General features: G+C 63.1%; 1 protein-coding gene across 4 annotated transcripts; it reads left to right on the plus strand.

The window, feature by feature from the left end:
• Positions 1–935: 935 nt before the first annotated feature.
• Positions 936–20456, plus strand: PDGFA (platelet derived growth factor subunit A). Of its 4 annotated transcripts, none has more exons than XM_068524217.1 (8): positions 936–1017; positions 2109–2238; positions 3678–3774; positions 8489–8593; positions 10065–10252; positions 15900–16026; positions 16533–16601; positions 18437–20456. In XM_068524217.1, exons 2-7 carry the CDS (start codon positions 2176–2178, stop codon positions 16586–16588), a joined length of 636 nt encoding a protein of 211 aa, XP_068380318.1. In that variant the 5' UTR covers positions 936–1017; positions 2109–2175; the 3' UTR covers positions 16589–16601; positions 18437–20456. The 4 variants fall into 4 exon arrangements, with proteins under 4 accessions (XP_068380318.1, XP_068380319.1, XP_068380317.1 ...); XM_068524218.1 differs by lacking the exon at positions 936–1017 and adding an exon at positions 1694–1713; XM_068524216.1 differs by lacking the exons at positions 936–1017; positions 16533–16601; positions 18437–20456 and adding an exon at positions 16602–18422 and having other exon boundaries at positions 1733–2238.
• The last annotated feature ends 3464 nt before the right edge of the window (positions 20457–23920 follow it).

The raw sequence follows: 23920 nt of genomic DNA on the forward strand, positions 1-23920 counted from the left end.
CCGAGCCGAGGATGAAAGACCGCCTGCGGGGCTGCGCCTTTACTGCCTTTGGCGGGAGGGCGGCCGCGGCGGGCAAGGGCCTAATCCACAGGATGGGGGCGTGGGGGTGGAGGGCTGGGGCGGGCGGAATTCTCCGTCGGCCACCCACCGCTCGGCAGTCTCCTAGCCTCTAACGGCCTCGCCGTCTAGGTTCGGGGTCGCTTGGCCCGTCACCCCTCGAGCCCTGATGCCGGGGCTCGTCCGCCCCGTCGAGGGACCCGCCGCCGGGGTGCGATCCCGCCAGGTCTAGGCAGGCGGAATCTACCCAGCCCGGCGCATCGCCCTTTGGTGGCGGGGGAGCCGTCCGGCCCAGTTCAGGCCTCGGCCTCCCTCGCGTCTCTCCCCCGCATCGCTCTGTGCGGCGCCGCGGCCGGAGGTGGCGCTCTGTGCGCCCAGCGGATCCCGGCGCGGGAGGCTCAGACTCCCGGGTGCCTCATGAGCGGCTCTTTTCTTTTCCTTGCCTTCCAACCCCTCGAGTTCCCGGCTCAGGCCGCCGCCCGGCTTTCCACGAGGCAGCGGGGACTTGGAGGATGAGGGGTCCCAGCGTGGGGACGAGGCACGCTGCAGCCCCCTCCTCCGACCTGGGCGCTCTCCCCTCGCGGACTGTGGGTGGAGGTTCCTCAGTCAGACGCCCCAGGCATCGGATTCTGGGCGGGGGCGCGTGGCAGCCGCCAGGTGAGTGCTCCAGACGCGCCCCTAAACCCGCCCCACCTCTCACCAGAGACTCACTCCCCCTCCTTTTATGGAGAGGGGGAGGCAGGGGCCCATGATCCAAACCGTGGAAAGAGGCCGGAGCGCCGGGGCGGGGGGCGGGAGGCGGGGGCCGGCTCGCTTTTGCCCTTTTTGGCGTAGCAGTTCTGGGCGCTGCCCTCTGCCGCCGCTGGGGCCCGAGAGAGGCGAGCCGGCGACGGCGGCACTTCGGCGGCGGCCTCCTCCCCTCCCCGTCCGGTGCTGCAGGATTGCAGCTGGCACTGGAGGGTGGGCAAGCTCGAGGGAGGGGCGCGCGGGGAGCCCCGGCGGCTGTGCTCGGGGCCGGGAGCGGGGCCTTGATGGATTTTACTGCCTGCGTGAGCGCGTGTGTGTGCTCACTGCGGCGGCGGCGGCGGCGGCGGCGGCGGCGGCGGCCGGGCCCTGCCCGGCCCCCGCACGCTTCCGAGGTGCGGGTCCGGGGCCCGGAATCCGGGGGAGGCGAGGGGGAGGGGGCGGGGGAGGGGCGCGGCGGCGGCGGCGCTATAACCCCCTCCCCGCCGCCGGCCGGCTCCACACGCGCGCCCTGCGGAGCCCGCACAACTCCGGCGAGCCGGGCCTGCCCGCGCCTCCTCCTCCTCTCCTGCCGGCGGCGGCGGCGGCGGCGCCGACTCGGCCCTGCGCCCGCCCTCAGGCCCGCGCGGCGAGGCCCCGGGCGGGCGGCGGCTGCCAGGCGGAGCGGACGCGGGCTCTGCCCGGCTCGGGCCGGCGGAGGGCGGAGCGCGGCGCCGGAGCCGAGGGCGCGCCGCGGAGGGGCGCACGCAGGCCGCCGGGCCGCGCCGTGCTGGGCCGCGCCGTGCCTGGCCGGGCGGCGGCGACTAGAGGAGGCCGGAGGCGAGCGCGGGGTCGGCGGCGGGCGCGCAGGGCCGCCCGCAGCCCGCAGGGAGAGCGCGAACCCGCGCCGGGCCTGGCCGGGTGTCCAGACAGGTGATGGGTGGTGCGGCGGCAGCGGCTCCAGCCTCGCTCCGGGGTCCCTTTCGGGGCTGACGCCCGCAAATATGCAGAATTACCGGCCTGGTCGCTCCTAGAGCCAGCGCCGGGGAGCGAGCGCGGCGGCGGCCTGCACCGGGAACGCACCAAGGAAGAGGCCCAGCCCCCGCCCTCCGCCCCTTCCGTCCCCACCCCCTACCCGGCGGCCCAGGAGGCTCCCGGCGCGGCGGGCGCGGCGAGCGCGCACTCCCTGCTCCTCCTCCTCGGTGGCGCTGCCTGCCTCTCCGCACTCGCTGCTCGCGCCTGGCGCGCTCCGTCGGCTCCCTGCTCTCCGCGCCACCCTCCTCCGGGCCGCGCTCCCTGAGGGATGGTACTGAATTTCGCCGCCACAGGAGCCCGGCTGGAGCGCCCGCCCCGCGGCCTCGCCACCCCGCCGAGCCGCCAGCGCCTCGGGACGCGATGAGGACCTGGGCTTGTTTGCTGCTCCTCGGCTGCGGATACCTCGCCAGTGCCCTGGCCGAGGTGGGTGCCACCCCCGCGCCCCGTCCTCTCTCCGACTCCCCCTGCGCACGCCCCCTGCGGCCGCTCGCGGGCCGAGGAGACCGGGCTCTGGGGCTCTGCAGAGCGCATTTTGATTTCTGCTAGCGTGGTCGATTTTTAAATTTTCCCAACTGGGTTCTATTTTCTGCCATGCCTAAGTGTGTCTGGTGAGTTTCCAGCGTGTTGCGTCGCTCTGCCGTGGAGGGACGGAGTGGCGGCTGGGTGGACGAGTGGGGAGAAACTTCGGGGGGCGCGGGCTCCTCTCCGAGGAGGGAAACCCGGGGCGCGGCGGACAATGCAGCATCGGGGTGCGGGGAGCGCGTAAGGGGGTGTGTGTGTGAGCCAGCGGAGTCAGGGAAGGTAGAAGAGCCGCCGAGAAACAGGTAGGGGCGGTTGCGGCAGGAGCCCCCGGCAGGCAGGGTGGGCAGCGCGGAGCCGCAGACCCGGGTTCCCGGTCCCCATGCCCGGAGGGGCGGCTGGGCCAGCGCAGTCCCGCCCGCCCTGGGCCTGCTTACAGGTGGCTGAGCGAGGCGAGCCGGGGCCGGGCCAGGCGCCCTCGCCCTCCCACCAGCCGCGTCCCCACCCCCAGCCCCCAATCTCGAATTCCGAATCCCTGGGAGCTCTGCTGTGATGAATGACTTTCTACACCCCGTCGTGGGAACTTAGTGCTTGAGACCCCCCAGCTACCTCCGACTCCCTTTAAAAATCAGGAAGGAGCGGGGTTGGCGGTGGGGGGGGTGCGGGGGGGGGGGAGGCCGAGTGGTGGGGGTGGTCTGGGCGGGGACCCGGAGCTGTGAGAGGTAGATGTTTAACCCTTAAGTTCCCTGGCAGCCCCTCCCAGCCGCGGCTGGATTTGGGGCGTCTTAGTCGGCGCTAGGGCCGCGGCTGGGCCGGAGCCCGGGGTGGGGCGAGTGTGTGAGTGTGTGTGCGTGCGCTTGTTTGCAGACGAGAGACCCTCTCCCCCGCAGGTTCGGCCCGGGATTCTGGGTGTGAAATTTAAGCCCCAGGGTAGATTAAAGTGTTAGGGCTGCCGTGACTTTCGTCGCCCATCCGTGACGCATTTCAACTTGATCTTCCTAGATGTTGATTTCACTGTTAGATCAGCAACTCCCTGGGCCCCTCTCTGCCCCAGACCTCTTGTAACCGACACCCCGAGGCGGAGGGGCCGAGTGGTTTTCTTTTTTTTTTTTTTTTAATTTAATGGTGGGGAGCGCTTTCTTTTTGCAAAGGGCAGACATGGTTGGGGACGGAGAAATGGGGGTCTCACCCAGCCCCACCCCGGCCTCAGGCTCCAGGGCCCGGGCTGGGGGTCGGGCGGCCTGCGTGCGAGGCGCCCGCGCGCGCTGGGGCGGGGCAACCTCGGGCCGGGGACCAGGCGCTCTGGGCGGCCCGGGGCGCTGACCGTGTTGCTCTGCTTGCAGGAAGCCGAGATCCCCCGCGAGGTCATTGAGAGGCTGGCGTACAGTCAGATACACAGCATCCGGGACCTCCAGCGGCTCCTGGAGATAGACTCCGTAGGTAAATCGCGCCCCTTCCCTCGGCGCGCGGGGAGGGCGCGGGCGGCGGGCAGGCGGGCAGGCGGTATGTGCGCCCCGCGCCGCCTCCCGCGTTCGGGCCGGGCCGGGCGCCGAGCAGGAGCGCACCGAAAGGTCAGAATCCAATCCCGGGCCATAAAAGCCCAGGCGGATGAGTCAGGAGTTTCTCTTCCAATCACCACTTTCTCTCCCGGCTGCGGCCGAGGGCTGCTCGCTCGCCCAGGGATTGTTTTTGCACTTAAGGAAAATGCCCAGTGTGTCACAGAAAGTTCAGCCGCATAGAGGGCGCCGGCGCCCCGGCCAGGTGTGCGGCCCGGGGCCTGACCGAGGGAGCCGGCCCAGGCCCTGGGCGCCGGTCGGGCAGGCGTGCACCGGTGCCCCCCCCCGCCCCGGCAGGGCCCCTTTGTCATCGCTGCGAACTTGCCCCGCTCCTGACGTGGGGCTGGGCCTTTGTGGTTGTAGGAGGCCCGTGTCTTTCTGTTTTCATGAGCCAATAAAAAGGCGCGCCTTGGACACATCTGCTGTTTGGGGACTATTTTGGGGCTCCCCCTCAGGCTCTGGAGCTGAGCCACTTTAGAAAACAGCTTCTTCCACAAGAGGACCCTGAAGCTCTTTTGAGTGTCAGTGGCAGGGTTGGACTGGCCCCAGGTGGGCAAAGGTGGTGAGGGACCCAGGTTGGCTGGGCGGGGAGCCTGATGATGTTGGGTGACTGCGCTTGGGTGTGGACCAGAGGAAGGCCCTTCCTACAGGACAGGGATTCTGGCCCACATTTTTGTGGCAGGAACTCCAATGTGAGTTAGCTAGGGAGATACTCATATCGGAAAACTTACTGTTGACTGGATAAAAAGAGGTCCCAAATGAACTTGTCAGATGGAGCAACTAAAGTCAGTAGGAGTTGGTTGGAAGAATTTTACGTGAAATGAAGATTTTTCTCTCACTGCAAACTACTCTGAAAAAGGGGGGCGGCGGGGGAATTAAGTAAAATCACATGGTCTAGTCATTTGGAAATTTGTACCTAATTATGGTGGTGGAGAGGCCTGAACTATTTTCATTTCATGCCAAAACCATTTTCTAGCAAGGGCGATGGTTTCTGTAGTTTCTTGACCCAGGAAATCCTTTGGCTGATCCTTATCAGGAAGGGGGTAGAATTTCACTTGGAGATCAGAGTTGGGCCGGGGGGGATTTTGATCTGGTTCCTTGATGTGTAACCCTGGGGGAAAGGATTTGGCTGTGGTTAGCCGAGGAAAACACTTGCCTGCATTCTGCTGCTCCCTGATGGATTTGGGAAAGTGGGGAGACTGGCTCCCAGAGAGGTTTTTTTCTGGCTGGCAGAAGCGAGGCCTGGGAAAGGCTGGGCCTCCTTGCAGGACCAGCTTTGGTTTGCCATTGGGAAATGGGCCATTCACTTTCTGCTGGGACCATTCTTATTCTGGTCTCCGCAGCCCCGCCTCTCCCCCACCCCCCACCCATGAATGCTTTTAGCATTGCAGCTCTGGGGTCATGCTGATAGCATTCCTGACCTGGGGGCTTCTGGGTCCACCGCCTCCTTGGAGGGTCCAAACAGAAAAAGTAAGGGTGCACCAGCCGGTTCTCCAGGCTGGTTTCAAATTGCCCCCTTATAAAAGCCCCCGGGAGCCCGGCTCCCTCCTGCGCCAGGGGGTGGAGAGAGTGGATCGCCTCCCCCCCCCACCCCCCCCCCCCCCACCCCGGTCAGAAGATCTGGGGTCTGAGAGTGGGACTCCTAGTGCCTGGGAAACTTTGGGGTGAGAACATTGGAGGGGCCCCAGGGTCTCCCTTGCTCAGCAGCCATACCCCTCTGGGACCCTTTGTGATACAAACCCCAAAGTGGGTCTCCTTCATCCTGGTCAGTCCCCCTTTCACAGATATGGAAGCTCTGACCTGAGCTGTTTGCTTCTATAGCTTGTTTTGCGGGGTCGGGGGGGGGTGTCTTTTCCCCGATTTCTGTTTCTATCCAACGTGAAGAGTAGAAATGGAGCTGGCTGCTAGGAAAGGTTGCAAACAGCTGTGGGGTCATTTCTTGGAGGATTAAGCTGCCCTGCAGGCCCAGGACTCCCCACCAGGTCCAGTCAGAGGCCGGTCTGGGATCAGTGAGGATGGGGCTGGGTGCGGAGGAGACCCGTTGTTCTGGGTGTCCTTACTCTTCTTTGTAACTCTAAAGGGGGCTCTTCCAGGCTGACGCCCAGGAAGCTGGAAAGAGGCTCCTTTAACAGAGTGGCTCCTCCCGAGTGGGCGGGGCTGTGTGATTGGCAGGTGGGGGCGTGGCCTCCTCCCAGTAGCTGGACCCTGTTCCCATTTTACAGGTGAGAAGCTGTGCTGGAGGCCCCGAGGCGGTGGATTCCTGTGCCAGCGCCTGCGAGTTGCAAGCGTGCACGAGGACCGGGCAGTTGGTTTTTCACGTGTGGCCTTTGGGTGGAGAGACCAGCATGTGGTCTTCGAATGGCCAGTAGCGTGAAGTTCGTGGCCTGTGTGTCGGGTGTGCTGAGAGCAGGCCATTCAGCAGAGCTGTGGCGGGAGCTGGGAGCTTTGTTCTCTGAGCAGCCTGGCCCGGCGCCCGTGGTCATTGAGTAACTGATACATAAATATCCCATCTCGGCTATTAACACTCCTCCAGGACGGATGGCTGGAGGACGGCTCCCCATCCTTTGGACATGTGTGCATAACAGACAAAAGGGAAAACCGTTGATTAACTGTTCTGAGAGCAGTTTTAGGGCATGATTCACGCGTGGCCTTCTCTTGGGAGTCCCCACTAGTTGCATCTCGACCTGCGTAAATCAGAGGGCTGCCTCCGCGTCAGCGGGTCCGAGCTGCGTTTCCAGACCACCCATCTCGATGGGGCAGTGGATGAGCTTGTCTGACCGGGAGCTCTCTCTCTACTCCTGAGTGAGATCGAGTCCCTGGTTCAGGTTTCAGGACAGTTGACGGACTGGGAGGAGGCTGTGTCTTCTCTGCTTATTTGGGGGCGAGAGGCCTGGGCGGAAGGCGGTCTGGGTCTGGCCACGGGCCCCTGGGGTCTCCTGCCGGCCGTCGGCCTTGCTCGTCCTTCCACGTCTCAGGCCTCAGTTTCCTCCGAGGTGAAGAAGTGGCAGCACCTACTGCACACAGGGTGCCGTGACATCCCAGGAGGCGGCTGTCGCCTGGCTAGAGTGAGGCGCGGGGGTGCAGCCCGGGTTGCTGCCGTTCCATTTTCTCTTAGAAGCTCAGGATGGACCAGCTGCTTCTGGGTTTGGCGATGGCAAGATGGCCACCACCAGGACATGACTCATAATGTCACTTTTTCATGAAAAAATGTTTCTTGTAACAGTTGGTTGATGGGAAATTCTTACTGCATGAGTAGTTCTGTTCTGATCTTATTTTGGGTCTCAAAAAAAATTAGTGGCAGTGGAACATTGAGTCATTTTGAGGGAAGAGCTGGGTTCTCCTGGACGCCGGCATTCAAGGCAGGCATGTCTTCTGCATTCCCAGTGCGTTTGCCCCGTTTGTGCTCCATTTCCGATGAGTGCAGGTTCCAGACTTGTGGGTGTGTGGACAGTCACCAAGGCCTAGGTGGGCCGGGCACAGAGGAGAGGGCCTCTGGTCTGAGCTGGTGGCCAGGACACCACTGGAGCTTCTTGGGGTGGGGGGGTGGCAAGAGGGGGAATCTTTGTGCAGCTGCTGACTATTGGGGCGTGCCTTCTCGGGACCTGTTGCCCCTGGGTATCTATGGGGGAGGCAGCGACGGAGGGGAGAAGTGGGAAGATCCCCCAGTGGGTCTGGAGGCCAGGGTGGGGAGGCCAAGTGTGACCCACTTCATCCAGGTGCAGGCGCTGTCCTTGGGCTGGGTCAGGCCAGATGGCAGGACTGTGTCCCTTGCACCCCCTTTCTGGGGTACCTGGGGACAGAGAGGGTGGTGGTGTGCATACCGAGGGGACTGTAGCCAGTCCGGGGGGACTAGGCCCAGCTGTGACCTTGGCTCTGAGGCCGCTGCTCTGCAGGTCTTAGATACTTGGATGGCAAAGCACTTTGCTTCCTGAAAACTGTGTCCCCCCGACAGGCACCCAGACTCCTGACTCCCCGCTCCCGGTTCTCGTGTCCTCTTCCTTGCAGTGGGCTAAGTTCAGGGACTAGTGGGGTCTGGCTGAGGCCCAGTCTGGCCTTGCTTCCGACGCCCCTCGAAGGCCAGGATGCTCATCGAGGGTTGGTTTAAGTGAGGGCGGTGGGGGAGGGAGACACGTGCAGTGCACGAGTCGCGGCAGCAGCCTCTGCTGGTCCTCGGTCCAGCCCGCTGTCCAAGGTCCCCTGTCCAGCTGGGAGCAGCAGGCCTGTTGGCTCTGGTCTCCTGGGCAGGGAGGGCTGGCCTCGGGTGCCTCCCTACCTGCTTCAGCCCTCACCTGCGCTTCCTTGAGGAGGAGCCATGGGGCAGGCTGGCTGCAGCCCCTTCCCCACTGGCCTGCGGCTTCGGCTTCTTCGGCTTCGTGGTGACGTGCAGCAGGGGCAACGTGTGTCGGGGACCTCGTGTGAGCTGCGCGGGGGTGGGTGGGACATTGTTGGCAGTTGGGAGTCTCATCCTGTGCACATCTTGAAGCCCGCCTTGTGGGTGTGGAGGCACCCCGTCCGGTCTGGGGAGGGACGTGCGGCTGGACAGACCCTGTGTGCCCAGGTGTGGGCGGCTGGTCGCTATCTCCTGTTTCTACCTGCAGGGGCCGAGGAGCCTTTGGAGACCAGCCTGAGAGCCCACGGGGGCCATGGCGCCAAGCATGCGCCGGAGAAGCGGCCTGTGCCCATTCGGAGGAAAAGAAGCATCGGTGAGCCCCAGGACTGCTGGGGCGGTGAGGGGCTGTGGGAGGGGCTCTGGGGCCTGCCCTCTCCCCCATTCCCCCAACCGTGGCCTCGGGGGATCCGTCCCTTCTCTCCTCTGTGAGACAAAGGCACAGCCCGCTCAGGGCCCCGTGCGCGCGTCCCTCCTCCCTGCCGCAGCCCGCCTGCTCACTGCTGCAGGCCTGGCCTGGGCCGAGAGTTTCCAGGAGGGGGGAGCCGTCATAAATTCCTGAAGTGCCCGGTCTTGTTGGGGCCTGCGCTGGAGACAGCCTCGCTGGAAGACGGTTCGTGTTTGATTTCCAGTTCGTAGCGTGGAGCACCCCGTGCTCCCAGCTGCGCCGCAGAGCAGTGGGTACAGCCGTGCTGGGCCTGGCGGGCCCTTCCCAGGGCCCCCAGCCCACTCAGGCCTGGCCCCCCGGCCCCCGCGCAGGGTTTGTTCCCTCTCGCAGAGCACCCCCGGGTCTCCCTGGTCCCTTTAGGAGTGAGTAGCTGGTGGGGGTCTCCTGGGGCCCCAGGCTCAGCCTTGAGGGAAGATCTTGCCCCAGGGGCGCAGCTGGGGGGGGGGGTGTGACCACCCACTCCCTTGCCACCTGGGGGTCCCGACTGCTGCCCATCCCCCGTGTGACCTTGGGCACGTGACTCCCTCTGTCCGAGCTTTATTTCTTCCAAGGATATGGATTTTATAGCTTGTACCTTTGGGCGTGGTGTGTGGGTAAGTGATCCCTAGCTGAGGCCAGAGGGCCCTCCCCAGGTGACATTTGCCGTTGTGAACATATATTCCGGTCTCCAAGGCCAGGTGCTCTGGTAGGGCTGCAGGATCCTCGATGGAGGCCTGTCCTGCTCCAGATGAAGGGGGTGCCCGAGAGCAGAGCTCACAGGACTGAAGGTCCCTGTCCCTGGCTCCGCCTCTGGCCCTGCCTGGCTGGGCTCCCCAGGCCCCTCCTGCTGGTGGGCGCTGTGAGTGGAGCCCCTTCCCCCACTGGGTCGGCCAGACCCTCAGCACCCAGCCCTCTTGATTTGGTGGCTTGTCCCTAGAGGCCACTGAGGATGCACGTGCAGGAGGAGGGGGCCCTCAGGAGGCAGGGGCATCTGAGAGACCGCCCCCCCCACCCCCCTGCCCCCTGGCACTGGGGTGAAGGCGGTCGTCCCTGCTGGCTGCAGGGGTTGTGTGAGCCCCCGGGGTGTTGGGGGATTTCCAGCCCTCCGCCCCCAGGGTGGGCTCCCCGCAGCCCCCTTCCCCGGGGTCTCCCCTCCTGGCCCTCAAGCCCCTGCTCATCTTTGGGCCAGTCGGGTGCACCCGTTGGGGGCTGGGGTCTTTCTGCCTCTGCTGGACCGGGGGCTGTGTGACAGGTCCTGTTGGAGAAAGCTGTGGCCCATGGGGGTGCTCCTGCCTGGGCCCCTGGGAGCTGCTGCAGCCCTGGGGCTTCCAGAACATTCACCGGGCTCTTGCCTCTGCAGAGGAAGCCATCCCCGCGGTCTGCAAGACCAGGACGGTCATTTACGAGATACCTCGGAGCCAGGTGGACCCCACGTCTGCCAACTTTCTGATCTGGCCCCCGTGCGTGGAGGTGAAGCGCTGTACCGGCTGCTGCAACACCAGCAGCGTCAAGTGCCAGCCGTCCCGCGTCCACCACCGGAGTGTCAAGGTGAGCCCGCGTGTCCCCCGGCCCCGGGGCAGCCCCACCCAGCTGGGCGGCCAGGCGTGCTGGTGAGCTGGAGGACGCTCCCGTGTCTCTGACAGGCACACCGAGGCCGGGGGGCGGAGCGGGGGCTTGGGTCCTGGTCGGTCACGCGAAACAAGTTCGGATCTTGTGACGCAGTTGTTTGCCTCACTAACGGGTCTTGCGAGGTGTCCAGCCACTTAGCTGGGAGCTGCCTGACTTCTCCTCCAGGCCCTGGAGAGGTCTCGCGGGCACTTTAGCGGGGGCTGTGGTGCACGGCAAGGGGCTGGTGGTCCCCTCAGGGCCTCACCCTGCTGGAGACGGGCAGGGAGCGCTGGGGTGGGACCCGGTGTGGGGGGAGGCTGACTTCCTCTGCGGCTCAGGCCGAGGGGCCAGGCGCACTGCCTGCCGTGCTGGGCCTCCGTCCCCGTCTGAAATCTGGGAGGGTGCCCCCGTTCCACTGGACGTGCGTGTCAGTGGAGTGCTAGCCAGAAGGGTCCTTCTGGGGGTGCTGAGGTCCTGGGGGCCAGGCCCCTCCCCTGTTGCGGGTAGGTATACTCTTGCTCGGAGACCCACAGGCTCCATGGCTTGGGTTGGATGTCTTTGCCGCCCGCCTGGGGCCCCTGGGAGCCAGCACATGGCCAGTGCTTGCCATGAAGCCCTCTCCCAGGCAGGGGGCTGGCCGTGATGACCTCTAAGGGCAGCACCGGGGGCATGCAGAAAGGTCAGGCTCACATGACACGTCCAGGGGCTCCTCCGCTGAGTCCTGGGGGAAAATTCTGCTTCCTTGGGTCACTGGGCAGCCTGATTGGGGTCTGGCTTTTGGCCCGATGGCTGGAACCCTTTCTCGGCCTTGGCTTGCTCCCCTCTGGCTGCACTTGCCTCTTCTGTGGAATGGGTCTGAGGCACTGGCACTCAGTCTCTGGGACTGTGAAATGGGGGCAGCTGGCCTTGCTATTTGGAGGCAAGGTTCCCTGCTTCTGGGTGTCAGTCTTTCTGTTTTCAAAAGGGCAGGGTTGGAGGGAGGCTTCTAGTCTGTCTCCTGGCTTCTCCGAAGTGTGGCTGAGGCTGGAGAGTTCTGGGGGGGGTCCCTGTCTAGAGGAGGGGCTGCCCCCCCCACCCCCGGAAGCTGGCTCTGGGTGGGTCATGATCCCGTGTGACCCTGGGGGCGTGGACTTGGCACCTTCCACGTGGAGCAGTCCCGCCCCCTCTCAGCTGGGCCTACAGTGGCGGGGGGTCCATTTTTCCCGGAATGAGGCCTTCGGTTGTGGGGTGCAGTAGAATTCATTTCTCCGCCGGGAATTATTTCAGATCCCCTGTGAGTCAGTGAGTCCAGGCCTGTCGAGTTGGCCGCTGGCCCCCGAGTGAGGTGCGGGGTTAAGGACCCTGTAGCTGGCACGTGAGAAGCACTTTAGACTTGTAACTGGGGCTTGACTTGACCTTGGGGACTTGTCCTCTGCGTGCTTTGGGTGTGGAGTAAGCAAATTCCACGGCCTGCTGCCCCACGGTCTCAGGCGGACGCTCCCCTTGGGGCCGAGTTGCCCCTGGAGTGCTTGCCTGGGGCGCCGGCTTCCGCCTCAGGGCTCCAGACTCAGGCGGTAGGGCCCCCAGCCCAGCACTGCATCCCTGCTTTCCCCGCTGCTGCCTCTTCCTCAGTTAAAGGAGGAAACTGGGGTCTAACCGCCCTGCCTGTGGGGTCTCTGCTGCCAGCCCGGCCAGCCTGCCTCTGCTTCCTTGGGTCTGGGGGTCGTCGCTTGTGGCGTGTTGGACGGGTCTTGTGAGCCCCAGAAGCTGGGTAACTGAGGTCTTTCTCTCTTGGGCATGGGGGTGGGGTGCCCAAGATTAGATTGTCCTGCAGGTGGGCTCTGGGGCCTGTCCTTAGGGCATGAGACAGGGGCTTGGAGGCACAGGGGAGTGGGAATGGAGTGGGGGTCTCTGCTCGTGGGTTCCAGCCTTTGGGGATCCCCCACTGCTCCCACTCCTGCTTCCCGCGGTGTGAGGACCAGGGCGTGTCCGGTCCTGGGATGGGCATTAACCCCGCCTCTCTGCCCTGGTCCACGCTGAGGGCGGGTGGGTGTGCAGAGCTCCTTGGGCATCCTAGCGGCACGGCGGGTGAGGATGGGTGGTCCATCTCTGCTTGGGCACAGGCCCGACTGGCTTGGGGCGGGTGGGGCAGCCAGCCCGGGGCTTCCCCACGGGCCCCCGTCTGCCCAGGGGGCTCAGTCCTGCAGCCAAGGGCCGGGCGGCCTGGCTCCACGTCCGGAGCCCTGCCCTCCTCAGACCCGGCCCCCTTCCTCCGTCTCCCTCTTCAGGCAAGGCGTCCCCTCCCTGCCTACCCATCCAAAGGTTGGCAGGAAAACATCCGGCCCCAGACACTGGGGGTTCTGGCAGAGAGGAGACAGAGGTCAGTGGGAACAGGAGGCCCATTGTGGAGACTGGCCTGGCCCCCCAGCCTGGCCAGGAACCGTTCCTGTTCCGTTCGGGGTTGAGGCCGAGCAGGGAGGGGGCCCCTGGGAACCCCAGGCTGGGTGTGGTGTGATGGCTGCTGGGGGTCGGTAGGGATGACGCGCTCCTGGTCGTTCACGGACGGAGGCGCCCCTTACTGAAGGGAGATAACAGTGAGGCCGGGAGTGGTTGCCCTCCTGAGGCCCAGGTGGCCGAACCGTGCAAGGTGTCCTCGGCTGAAGGCAGCCCCCAGGCCCTGGGTCAGGACATGCTGGGGTCGATGGCCCGCCCCCCAGCTCCCCACCATGACCTCCATGAGGCTTTTTGTGCCCACAGTTCACTGGCGGCCTTGGACCTCCAGGGCCTGCCCTCGGGGTGGCATCCGGAGCGGGCCCCGGCACCCCTGCAGACCCTCCAGCGTTGCCAGGTGGGCAGGGGTCCCGGGGGCCGACTTCCCTGCCCTCTGCTCAACATGATCAGCGCTTGGTGTCTGCCCCACAGTGCGGACCCCGGGATGGGCTGGCAGTGGGTCAGGGCGAAGGAGCAGCTCTGAGTAGCCATGTCCCCACCTACGGGCGAGCCTCCAGACCCTCACACGTTGGAAGTTTGGGGCTGCATTTGGTTTCAGGGCAGCCCGTGGGCCAGGCCTCCAGAAGCTTGGACCCAGCTCTGTGGTCATGTCCGGGGTGGTTGTCTGCAGCTCTGCTTTGCTAGACCTCAGGCTTCTGGAAGGTGGGTCTGGCATGTCCACCTGGGATGTCCAGTATGGGCCTCTGCACCCAGTATTGGACTGGGGGGTTGCTTTGGGTGGGAGGTCCCAGCTGGGGCCCCATTAGCCATTGCTGTTTGGGGAGCTAGTTTGGGGCTTCGGGGAGAAAGCAGTGGCAGTGGCAGTGAGTCTCAGGTAAAGGGCTCCTGAGTCCCTCCCCTCTGGTGGGTAGGGATGCCCTATGCTTGCCCAGGGTTGGGGGGGGCCCTAACGGGTCAGGGAGGCCAGCACCTCGGAAGGTGGACACGCCTCTGGGGCCCTGCCCATCGGCCTCAGGCCCTGGAGCTGGTCGCTTTCTCTGTGCCACTGTGACCCCCTAAGCCGGGCCTGGAGAAAGATCACCTGCCTGTGAGCCAGGTCGAGGTCCGTCGGCCATGACCCCAGGAGTCGGCCGTGGAGCCCTGGAGTCCTCACCTGATAGACTCAGGGTGTCCCCCGGCTAAGCGGTGAGCTCAGGGCCTCTGTTGGTTCCAAGTCCAGGCCTCCTTCCAGCGAAACAAGCCCTGTTCATGCTGCCTCAGTTTCCCCGTCTGTAAAACAAGCCGCTGCTGTGCCCTCTCAGGGTAGCTGTGAGTGTCGTAGGCCTGGCACGTGGGGTTCAGCAGATGCTGGTGTTTATTCTGGACGGCACTCTGATAATCTGGGGGGTCCCCTGCAGGACGTGGCTCTCCCTGGCCCTCCTGGGGGCGTCCTGCCTCATAGCAGCCCAGCTGCGGGGGCCGGTGAGCAGCAGGAACTCAAGGCCCTGCTTGGAAGGGTGACGGCATTGCTGGATGGTGTCTCCGGTGGGTCTGCTCTGGGAACACGCGGGTGGGGTGTTCATGACACAGCAGCTCCGTGGTGGGGAATCTGCATGTCGGGTTTTTCAGGTGCAGCCCAGGCTCCCAAGACAAACAGCGGGAAGGAGGGGAGGGATGTGGGGCCCCAGTAGGCTCCAGTATGGGTCTGGGGGCCGAGGCAATGGGATGGGGTCCCAAGGATGTCAGCAGTCTTGATCTGTGGCCTTGGCTATCGTGCAGGACGCTTTTGAGAATTTAATACTCACAGCGTGTTCTTGGGGGAAAAAATGTAGCCATTTCCTGGCCAGACAGAGGTGCCAGACCGGCCTGGAATCCTTGCATACCCAGAAGCAGGTGCAACCATAAATTCCTGTTTGTTTTTCTTTGATAAGAAAAATAAGATTTTTCTCTAAAGACTTGAGCAGCTGGTGTCGTGTGTCCTTCACCAAGGGGCCCACGCGGGGCAGCGCGGCCGGACCGTGCACTGGTCCCATGGCCGGTCTGTCTGGTGGGTGGCAAGCCCGCCCCCCCTGCCTGGGGGCCTGGGTCCTCGTACCTGCCCCGCAGAGGAAACCAGGGGAGGTGCCCAGAAGGTGTAGCCAAGTGGCCACGCCGGGCCTGGACGGGCCTCCGGGCCAGCTCGTGTGTGGGGTGGGCGGCCTTGTCGCCAGGGTGCAAGGCCGACCCCACTGCACGGGGGTCTCCCATCTTCTGGCCTCCAGGCTCTTTGTGAAGGACTGTCCCTGGGCTGGGGGCTTCTGCTCGTGGCCCGGGGTCCCGTTCACTTTGGCCAGCTCTGGACCACGAGCCAGGCTTCCCCGGGGCCTCCACGTGCCCAGGGTGAACGCTGGGTGGGCTCTGCTCCCTTCCTGCCTGTCTCCCCGGGAGAACAGCGAGGGGTGGAGTGGGTGTCCCTGAGGGCCGTCCCGGGAATTGGGACCCGGGCAAGGCTGCAGGGCTGGGCCCGGCCCCACGTCAGGTGGCCGAGGGGTTCTCGTCTGGAGTCTATGACAGGCCAGAATCCGCATCCAGACCAACAGCCTCCCTGTGAGCCCTCAGGAGGGAGGGTGACACCCGAGCCGCACACCACGAGCGGCGGCCCTGTTCCTCAGCCGCTGATAGTCAAGTACACGTTGTCCCAGACGTCCCTAAAACGTGGGCGCAGACACCTTCCTTCACCCAGAGCTCTCACCTTGAGTGCATCCCTTTGGGCCTTCTCCTGGCGTGTGTGAGCCCTTTAGGTTTATTTTAAGTTAAAATAGGACCAGGGACTTCCCTGGTGGTCCAGTAGCTAAGACTCTGTGCTCCCAATGCAGGGGGCCTGGGTTCGATCCCTGGTCAGGGAACTAGATCCCACATGCTGCAACTAAGAGTTCACATGCTGCAACTAAAAGATCCTGCATGCTGCAGCTAAGACGCAGGCGCAGCCAAATAAGTAAATAAATACTAAACAAACAGTAGGACCAAACCACAAATGCTGCACCGAAGCTCATTGTTTTCTCCCCGATAGCCCTGCTTCTCCCACTGGGAGGAGGTCAGAGGTCAGAGGTCGGGCTGCTCGCACCCCGGGTGGGGCCCGGCACATCCCCCCTCCCAGGGCTGCGTGCCGCTTGTCCATAGCAGGCTGCTGTCTCGGCAGGTGGCCAAGGTGGAGTACGTCAGGAAGAAGCCAAAGTTAAAAGAGGTGCAGGTGCGGCTGGAGGAGCACTTGGAGTGCACGTGCACGAGCGCCAGCCCGAGCCCCGACCACCGGGAAGAGGAGGCGGGTAAGGGGCACCGTCCTGATGGTGCAGTGGAGGGTCCGGAGCCTGGCTTCTGCAGCCACGTCCGGTGGGCTCGGTGGGTGGGTAGGGCGGGGGAGGCGGGATCGGGGGCTGTAGCCAAGGCCCGTTTGCTAAGCTGCCCTCGTGGCCTGGGACCTGCTGGGGAGGGAGAGAGGTCTGGCCGCTGTGCGGGTCAAGTCAGCCGCCCAGCTGGTGGGGTGAGCGGGTGAGATGTGGCCGAGGAAGGGCCCTGTCCCCGGCGGGTGGTGGGCGCTGGCCACAGCGTTGCCAGTCAGGGTCCTGGCCTCCCCCGGGGCAGACTTTGCCCAGAGCAGCCCGGCGTTGTGACCGCCGTGTTGGGCCAGCTTGAGGGGACCAGGAAGTGTCTCCGTGCCAGCGCCATCGAGTTGTTTTACAGAAAGACAAACACCCCAGGTATTTACGGCTTCAGTTTCCACCCCACAGCCCTCCCTTAGGCCCTCTCACCCTCCCTGCCCTTCTGTCAACAGGAAGGCGTAGGGAGTCAGGTAAAAAACGGAAAAGAAAAAGGTTAAAACCCACCTAACGCGGTCAACCAGGTAGGAGCCGGCCGCCGGCCATGCCGCAGTCCTGGGGTGGGAGGCGCAGCGACTGATCACTCAGCGAATCACCCCGAAGGCGAGGACGCGCCCTGATTGGCCTTGATCCGTCTGCGAGCTTCTGCTGTCTGGCTGGGCTGCGGGTCTCCGCATTCCCGTCCCCAACCCCTCCCCTCCCGCTGCTCGGGACACCTGGCCCACGGCTCCCTCCTGCTCCGGGGCCCCTGCTCTGGCTTTGGTCCTTGTTGATTGGGGAGGCAAAGGCATCACACAAGCGGAGTGATCTGGGTTCCCTGAGCAGCAGTGGGGTAGCTCTGACTTTACTCGCTGGGATCACCTCGGACAGGTTACCCACCTCCTTTGGCAGATGAAAAAACTGAGGCTTAGAGGGATTACAGATGAGGATTGTTGAAGGCTGAGTAGATCCTGTCTGAAAATGCTTTGTAAACATATAGGGCTATTGGCTACTGTGATAGCAGTTGTGTTTGGCTGCTAATAACATGCCAGAAACAAGGGTTGAGATAAGGTAGGGAGACCAGAGCATGTATGGCAGTCTCAAGGTATCGTCAGGGACCCACTTCTTTCCAGGACTGGTGGTGTCCATCCTCAGAGTTGCCTCATGGCCCGAGATGGCTGCCAAAGCTCCAGAAATCACGTTACACTCCAGGCCTGGAAGAAAGATTATGGTGGAGATAATGGTGAAAGGACCCAGTGACTTTTGCTTTGATCTCATTGGCCACCCCTCTGCTGTAAGGGGCCCTGGGAAAAGTGGTCTTTCAGAGGGGCTTCCCAGGAGAAAGTGGTTGTGGGCAACCATGGAGGAGGCAGTTTTAAGCCTTCCTGGTCCTTCGTGTTGGCCTGTCTGGCTCTGCAGAGCCTGGTCCTTGCTTCTGGGCATGTGGGAGCCCATGGCATCCAAAGCAAATAGTTGTGAGAGGAATTCTTGGAGACAGGTGCCCGGGAGCCCAGGCTCCAGCTGAGTGATGTGTGACTGCAGAACGCTGCCAGGTCGGGAGCTTCTGAGGCCCGCAGGTCACGTCCGTTCAGGAGGATCCTCTGGGGAGGAAAGGTCCACGTGGACAGATCTTGAAGCAGCCCCAAAACGACTGCTCAGCCTTGGCTTTTGGGTCCCCAGGCTGTGGTGCAGGGGCTGGTTTTATACCTGCCTGTGGTGCCAAGTTTATGACCACTGGGCTTAGCTTCCATGGGCCAGCTGATGACTGATACCCCAAAGGGAGGAGCAGGCGTCCCTGCCTCCCTGCTAGCATTCAGGCCGTGGGCATGTGGTGGTACAAGTGTTGGGATGAGCAACAGACAGGCGACGTAGGGTGGGGAAGAGCTGCTCTTAGCTCAGCTCAGTGTAGCTCTGCCTGGTCACAGAGACCCCTCTGTCTTGCTGGTGGCATCCATCCTCAGGGTTGCCTCATGGCCCAAGATGGCTGCAGGAGCTCCAGAAATCACATCAAGCTGTAGGCTGGAAGAAAGAAGAAGGTGAGGAGACAGGCATAAGAACCTTTCTGGGCCTCAGTTTTCCCTATCTGTACAATGGGAGAATGGGGTTTGCTACGAAGCTGTGTTCTGTGAGATCCCAAGAGCCTAGTCCCAATTCTGGTCAGGATGTTACAGAAAGGGTAATGAGGCATATTTGATTTGAAAAATTTAATAAAAGCTCTGAATCCTACGACTTGCCACGAGGCGTGTGTGTGTGTGTGTGCGCGCGTGCGTGTGTGTGCGTGCACACCCCTGATTGGCTTAAATGTTTCACACAGTCGACGTCACGCAGCGGTGTGTGTGCTCGTGGCCTCTCAGCGTCTGTCTCTCCCCTCTGCCTGCAGATGTGAGGTGAGGATCAGCCAGCGGCCCTTTTCCGGGACACGGATGTACATGGCGTGTTACATTCCTGAACCTACTATGTACGGTGCTTATTGCCAGCGTGGTCTTTGTTCTCCTCCGTGAAAACTGTCTCCATGCACACTCTGGAGAACAAAGAGACAGTATACGTTGTTTATGTGACATCAAAGCAAGTATTGTAGCACTCGGTGAAACAATAAGAAGCTTCCTTGTCAAAAAAAAGAGAGCAAACAAAACCACGAAACATGACAAACAAAACTCACAAAAATATCTAAACATTTGCCGGAATGGAGGGACGCCCCGAGGGATGGAAGTGACAGACGTCTCGGCAGACTGGATCTCTTTCCAGGGTGGTCACAGGTGCTTTGGCCAAGGACACAGAGCCTGCTTTCTGAAGGCTGCGATCGGATGCCGCCGGGCTCTGCAGGGGCACGCAGGAGCCAGGAATGTCTCGGAAACCACATCTCCTTGCTGTAGTGTTTAAGTCTATACAGAAACCTTCCTGAGAGCCTTAAGTGGATTTTTTTTTACACCATAAAGTGATTATTAAGCTTTCCTTTTTACTCTTTGCCTAGCTTTTTTTTTTTCTTTTTCTTTTTTTTTTTTTTTAATTATCTCTTGGATGACATTTACACCGATGACACCAGGCTGCAGTAACAGTCAGGACGGTGGGACGGTACCTTTCCTAGCAGGATGCAAACGAATGAGATGTATTAAAATAAACATGGTATACCCACCTATGCATCATTTCCTAAATGTTTCTGGCTCTACGTGTTTCTTCCTTGCCCCATTTTACTCACTTTTTAATTTAAGCCATTTCGAGAGAACTGCGTGAACCAATCACATGCCGTCCCCGAGCCTCTTTCCCTGAGTCCCTCCCACCTGCTGCGGCCAGGCCTGGGGATGTGGCTTTCCGGAGCGGCTGCCCAGGGTTGCTCTCTGCTGCTGCCGCTGGTGTTTGGACAGAACCTAAACTCTTTATTTTTGGTAAGACGTTACGCTTTACGTGTATTCAACAGAAATTATGTGTGTGTGTTGTTTTTTTGATTTTGTCCTTTTGTGAAGGACAAAAGGTGAAGTTTGTATTTTTGTCTAATATTACCAGTTTTATATACCTGAGAGCCTGCCATGTTTTTTTTTGAACCAAAAGGAAAAAAACAAACCCACTAACAAAATGCATATATGTGAAAAGCATTTGTGGCCACGTTTTTCTAGTTGCGTAGCCGAGTCCGTGCCCTGTCTGTCACATGGCCCGTGGCCCGTGGCCCGGGTGCTGGAGCTCCCGGGTGATGACTGGGAGATGACAGCGTCCTGGGCTGGCCCGTGATCCCGGGCCTGCCCTTGGGATTCCAGAACCTACGGGAACCGGCCAAAGGAGCTGTCCTGCTGGCGCACGTGGCCTCGCGGAGACGGAGCCGTGCGTCCCCTCAGACGCCAAGTGGACTAGGAAGAATTGATCCCACAGAGCGTGTTGACTGCGGTGTCTGTGCGTGGGCCAGTGGACACGGCCAGCCTTACGTCGCCCACGGCCTACTGCTCCCGTCCTCCTCGCCTCAGGGCTCGTGTGACCGTCAGGATCCCTCTGTTGCCGTGGGGACATCTCTGGTGATTGTGTCCCCGGGGTTCACCTGTTCATGGAGATTCTGTAAAGGTGCATCTTCAGTGCATCTGCACGGTGTGGTCTTGGCTACAGCGTGACGCCTTTCAGCGAGAGCGCGTGGGTGTGGGGGTGGGCGCAGGTGGCATGGCCCCTGGCCCCCCACAGGGGAGCGCCCCCTGTGCAGGTTCCGTGAGGGGTGCCCGCTGCTTCCGGCCCCGTGGCTGGTGTCCTGGGGCTGCGCCGTGCTCGACGCTGTGCTGCGGATACGTGTCTGATGCTAGATGTGTAAACGTGTGATCTGTGTATTTACGTCCCGTGAGATGCTGCGAACACTGCTCAGATTTTCTTTCTTTGTGCAAAGCCGTCTGATGAATGGTCTGTCCATTAAAGCGATGGCGCAGAAAGGCCTGGTGTGCTTTTGGGGAGGACGAATGTCCCAGAAGGGGAGGGGGGCCTTGGCGGTGGTGCTGGAGGATGTCGGTGGGGGGGCTGTCACCGTGTCACACAGAACGGAGGGTCTCGGGCCAGCTCCCCGTTCCCAGATGATGGCAGAAAGCCCTGCAGCCTCAGCTCTGGTGTCTGCCCGGCGCCCGTCCAGTCCGAGGACTCCTGAGGGCCCCAGGCGAGCCTACCTGCCCCCCATCAACCACTGAGGGGTTCAGGTGGCCCCCTCGGCTGGTTCGGCTCCCTTGTCCCATGTCTGTGTGGGTGGAATTCCACTGGGTGCACTAGACAGTGGGGAGGAGAGGTTCCTCTAAGCAATCGGGGTGCCATTCAAAGATGTGGCTATACAGTGGGGTGCTGGGTGGGGCCTTAACCTGGGCCCCCAAAGCAGAGCCCAAGAAGGGCTGGGGGGCAGAAAGCTTATTGGAGGGGGAATCCAGGGGTGAAATTGTGCAGCGGGGAGATGGGCTTCATCTGGGGGGCCTGTAAGAGCCGTCTGCCCAGGTTGTGCACACGATGCATGGAGCTCCTGCAAGGTCCCTCCTGTGGCCTCGCCGGAGGTAGGCAGGAAGTCGGGGGATGCCTGCGTGGGGCTGAGTTGGAGAGCTGGGGGGGTGCTGTGGACACAGGGCTGTCTGTGGCAGCCCCAACAAACCCACGAGTGCAGGGCTGTGCCCGCAACTCGGGGACGCGTCCCACACCCTCCCGGCCACCTGTCACCCGCACTTTCTAGCGCGCCCACCTCTGTGCCACCCCAGCCCCCTGCCCTCCAAAGAAGTGGCATCCCGTCCTTCCCCACCCCCGTCCTCTCTGAGTATGAAGTATGAAGCCTGGGGTTGGGCCTTGGGCCCTGCCTGGCTGGGAAGTACCCCCGGCCTCTCCTCTGTGCTCTCTGCAGGCCTCATGACCCCCCACCCAGGCCTCGCCAGCTCTGTTCATTCCATGGGGTACAAATTGCAGCTGAGTCTTGGGGCCCAGACTGGGCGGGGCGGCCCAGGTGAAGGAGCCAGCGTTTCTGGGGCTCGGTGACAGCCATCGTCCCGTGGGGCCCCTGGCCTGGGAAGCAGAGTGAATGCCCTGAGCCCCCCAGGCTGGGGAGGGCTATTTATCAAGAGGTCTGTCTTCAGACCCTTCCCGGGCACTCGTGGGGGGCAGCTGGAGGTGGAGTGTGGGAACAGGCTCTGCTGGGCTCTTCCCCGCCTGGGACCACCTGGCAGCGTGGCCCTCGGTGTCTCACCGTGTGATCTTGGGCAACCTTGCCGTGTGACCTTGGATGCTTTACCGTGTGACCTTGGGCATCTCACCATGGGACCTTGGGCGACCTTGCTGTGTGACCTTGGCAGGTCACTTCCCCACTCTTGGCTGGACGGCTGTGCTGGTCTCTGTGGTGAACGTAAGGGCTTGGCCCAGAGCGGACCCTCCAGAAGGAGACATGGAGCCCTCTACACGGAGGAGGGGTGAGGGAGAAGCTGGTCCTCAGACCAGGGGGGCAGCCCGCCGTGCCCCGCTCCAGGGGAGCAGCCCGCCGTGCCCCGCTCCGGGTCCTTCCCGGCGCCAGGAGGCTTCCCTCCCGCCCCGCGGGGCTGAGCCCCCTCCAGGCCTCGGGCCACCTGCTCTGCTCACGGCTCCTTCCTGGGTGTTTCCCCTCACCAGCCTGGGACCCTGGGAGGCAGGGCTGGGGTCTGAGTCTTCTCTGGGTCCCTGAGCGCCCCTAAAGCGGGCAGCAGGCTGTTTGCTCAGAGCCCATCCCTATGTCCCTGGGGCCCTGGACCTCAGGTCGGTCATGGCTACACTGAGGGAGGAGCCCTGGGTCACCCCTGGGGTGGAGGCCAGGGCCCAGCCTGGCCTTGGGGGTGTCAGCAGCGGGCAGGAGCTGGCCGTCGCCCCGCGGCCCCCGCACCCCCATGGCCGGCTGGAATCCACCCCCAGCCCCTTCGGGGCCCGGGGATGCAAAGCCTGTGGCTTCTGCAGAATAAAGCAGCGACTGTTCCAACCGGGCCCTTCAGCTGCCAAAAATGTGGAGTGTTCACTGTCTGGCCTCCGGCCTGCCGATCGGGGGGCGGCCGTCCTGGGAGGACTGCGCACCGGACACTGTCCCTGTGCGCGCCGGCCGAGGCCCCTGCCCGGCGCACTCCGGTGGTGAAGCACCCCCAGGCCGCCCCTCTGGCCCCGCGGCCCTCGCTGGCGCCTGTCTCTGCTGGGCCGGCCACCTTGGGGCTCCACCAGGCGCTGCCCTGCCTGGAATTCCCCTTGTGGCTCTGGTGTGTAGGGTGTAAGGACAGTTGGAAACTCTTCTCCAGGCGGAGGACACACTGCAGGGCCCAGGCTTGGCGGGGGAGCCGCTGCCAGATAGCTCTCCCAAGGGGCCTGGCCCCCATCACCCTCACCTGGGGACCCTGGGCCCTCATCCTGCCCGCCTGGGGGCGAGGAACCCAGAGCGTGCAGCGGGCAGGCCCCCACCTGGTGGTCAGTCCTCCTTCTCAGCACTTCCAGGCTCCGGGCGGCCATGCCCTCTGCAGGCTGCAGAGGCCCAGCGGAGGGCCCGGCGGAGAAGCTGGCTCAGAGCCCCATGCCGGCTCCTCCTGCTGCACCTCTGAGATGCTGGTCTCGGGCCGTGCGCGGGCCTGGTGGGTGCCATCCTGTGGCAGCTCGGGGTGCCTGGCGCCTTCCCTGGGTGTCTTGAGTGGGGGCCTCTCCCGGGGCCGGCTGGGCACAGGTGCCGGGACCCTGGCCCTTTCTTTCTGTCTCGCTGCCCCCAGGTCCTTCCCAGTCCGTGTTCAGTCCTGCAGGCCCTCAGGGAGAGTGGGTGGGTATCCCCGTCACAGCCCCCGGACCCCGCCGGGCCCCAGGTGTCCTTGGATGCTCATGGAGAGGTTGTGGGCCTTCCCTACAGCTGCATTTCCGGAGAGAAAGAGGCGGCTGCAGGCTTGCCAGGACCTGTGTTCCCAGAGGGGCGCTGCCACCTGGAGCGGGAGGCCTGCCGCCTCGTCAAGACAGAGGCTCAGCTCGGCACCACAGCCCGCCTGCAAACTCTCCCTGACCCCAGAGCCACCAACCCTTCCTCTGCCCGTCCGGGGCCCTCCGCCCTGTCCCCCCACCCCCGACCCCGGCACAACCGGAATCAGGAGCCCGGGTCACCCACCCAGACTTCCTCCGGGGTGGATGGGCGGAAAAGCCAAACCCCGAATTTTAGATGCCAAGGGCAGTGACTGTGGCTGCTGGGTCTCTAGAGGTTCCTTTGTTCGTTCGTTTGTTCATTCACTCATTCATTCATTCCTGTCCCAGCAGAGTGTACAGCGGGGCAGCCCCCTGAGGTGTGAGAGAGGGAGGTCAGTGACCTCACACAGGCCCCCTCTCTTTTTGGCACTGTTGTCAGTGGAATTGTTTTCTTAACTTAATTTTTGGATTGTTCGTTGCTGGTGAG

Source organism: Eschrichtius robustus, chromosome 16 (genome assembly GCF_028021215.1).
Source record: "Eschrichtius robustus isolate mEscRob2 chromosome 16, mEscRob2.pri, whole genome shotgun sequence".
NCBI lineage: Eukaryota > Metazoa > Chordata > Mammalia > Artiodactyla > Eschrichtiidae > Eschrichtius > Eschrichtius robustus.

Coding starts and splice junctions, on each gene's coding strand:
- PDGFA (XM_068524217.1), top strand. CDS start 2,176: ATGAGGACCTGGGCTTGTTTGCTGCTCCTCGGCTGCGGATACCTCGCC. Junction 2,239..3,677: donor TCGCCAGTGCCCTGGCCGAG/GTGGGTGCCACC, acceptor CTCTGCTTGCAG/GAAGCCGAGATCCCCCGCGA. Junction 10,253..15,899: donor TCCACCACCGGAGTGTCAAG/GTGAGCCCGCGT, acceptor CTGTCTCGGCAG/GTGGCCAAGGTGGAGTACGT.